We start from the raw sequence: 1,887 nt of genomic DNA, 5'->3' as shown, positions 1-1,887 counted from the left end.
TATCGTGATGGCTCCATTGTTCCCAGCACACGTTTGTGCTCTAACACACTGTTATAGCACTGTGATACTGGGCACCTCAGACTCACAGAGCACTGCCTCTCTAATCCACTGGCGATGGACATAAGAGACACACACACGCTGGCCCTGATCCTTCACCTCTGACCTCTTACCCCCGCTGGTCTGTTCTCGATACCTTCTCTCTCATCCTTTCTGTTTTGTCTCATCTCTATCCCTTTTCTTTCTCCTCTCCTCTCTTTCCACATTTCTGTTCTCTCTCYTCTCTGCCCTCTTCACTCTCCTCTTCCCTGCAACTCTTCATCGTGTCATTGCAGTAAATGAGAATGTGTTACCTGTCAAAACAAAGGTTAACGACACAATCAATAAAAAATCCTTCTCTCCTCTCTCAGGAATGAAGCGTCCGTTCAGCCCACCCTCTGTGTTAGAGATGGAGGAGGACAGGAGCGGGTTAGGAGTGGGGATGGGGTTGACTGTGGACAGCGAGGTGTGCTGTGACCCACAGGAGGAGGGTGTAGTCCTGGGGGAGCAGCCAGGTCCAGTTGGGGGTGCCCTGCCCTCCTCTGACCACAGCAGGCCCAAGAGGGAGAGGAAGCAGCGCAGTTACACAGTGTGTGACGTGTGTAACATCCAGCTCAACTCCCCAGCCCAGGCCCAGATCCACTACAACGGCAAGTCTCACCAGAAGAGACTCAAACAGATAAGCAACGGGAAGATCCAGCACGGCAACACAGGTAGGACATCCCGCCCACTTTCTGCACTCTTCTGCAGCTGTACCCTACTCTACCACTACATTGTTTGAAAAAAAGGCTTCCAAAAGGGTTCTGCGGATGTCCCCATAGGATAACTCTTTTCAGTTCCAGGTAGACCCCTTTCCACAGGGGGTTATACATTGAACCCAAAAGAGGTTCTTCAAAGGGCTGTCCTAAGGGCACAGCCGAAGAACCATTTTTGATTCAAGATAGAAAACGTTTTCCTAAGAGTGTACAGTACCCTACTCCACTATAACACTCTGAGGCTGCTCACCTCTGTAACCCCTTACCAGCTGAGGAGAGAAATGATAGTGTGCACACTTTTGACAAAGTGTGAATATGAGTTCTACCCCCCGAGGACACATCAAGCTGCATTATATAACCTAGTAAGGTGCATCGGTACTGTGTTCTTCCTGTTCCATCATACGTTCAGTACATTTCTAAGAGGTTGTGATAATGAGTATGACAAGTGAACATGGAGAGCTGCTACAGATGTAGGATCTTCATTTGAGCGCACTGTTGCAGGAGAACTTTCCTGCAATGCAGGGATTGTATTTCAGGTTTAAAAAGGTTTCTGAAGTTTGTAATTCCCACATTGAAATTTCAGACATGACTTTCCTTTTTTTATTTTTTATTTTATTTTTATTCAAACCCCAACAAAAATGTTGATTAATTATAATCCACATAATAATTCACATGTCCTGTTGCTGCAGGATTATTTTCCTGCTGTAGCAAACTGGCTCAACCCGTATAGCTGTGAATGGAAGTGTGTATAATGTAGAAGTGTGCATGGTTCTATATAGCCTTCCCTAGCCTGAGGCTGGACACAGAGGGAGGAGAACAAAGCTGAGTTAAGTCATTAATTGGCTGACTAATTCATTGCTGGTTATTTTAGATCGTTCTGGTTCCTGCACGCTCCAGGGTAGCTACAGCAGTGGCTGCAGTGGAGGTGCAGGTTTTCCCCGTAGATTTGAATATATAGTGAAACTGGCTACATGTTCAGAGGTTATTCCTTTCTGTCTCCCACTCTCTCTTTACTTGTAACCCTCCTACGCAGCTCGAAAACACTCTCACCAACCTGGAGAATCTGCTCCCAAACACTCATCACTCACTCTTGAAT

The 1,887-nt window shown here is 46.5% G+C and overlaps 1 protein-coding gene across 1 annotated transcript in view; it reads left to right on the top strand.

Moving 5' to 3' along the window:
* Positions 1–414: 414 nt before the first annotated feature.
* The window catches only part of LOC111972852 (zinc finger protein 385C), a 121,860-nt gene continuing 120,387 nt past the window's right edge, over positions 415–1,887 (top strand). The window contains 1 exon segment of the mRNA XM_070446236.1: positions 415–749. Coding sequence (XP_070302337.1) covers positions 446–749 — 304 coding nt within the window. The 5' untranslated portion in view covers positions 415–445.

The sequence above is a fragment of the Salvelinus sp. IW2-2015 genome, linkage group LG2, assembly GCF_002910315.2.
Source record: "Salvelinus sp. IW2-2015 linkage group LG2, ASM291031v2, whole genome shotgun sequence".
Taxonomy (NCBI): Eukaryota; Metazoa; Chordata; class Actinopteri; order Salmoniformes; family Salmonidae; genus Salvelinus; species Salvelinus sp. IW2-2015.
Note: the sequence above shows the minus strand (reverse complement) of the source record. Positions and strands in the feature narration are given on the sequence as shown.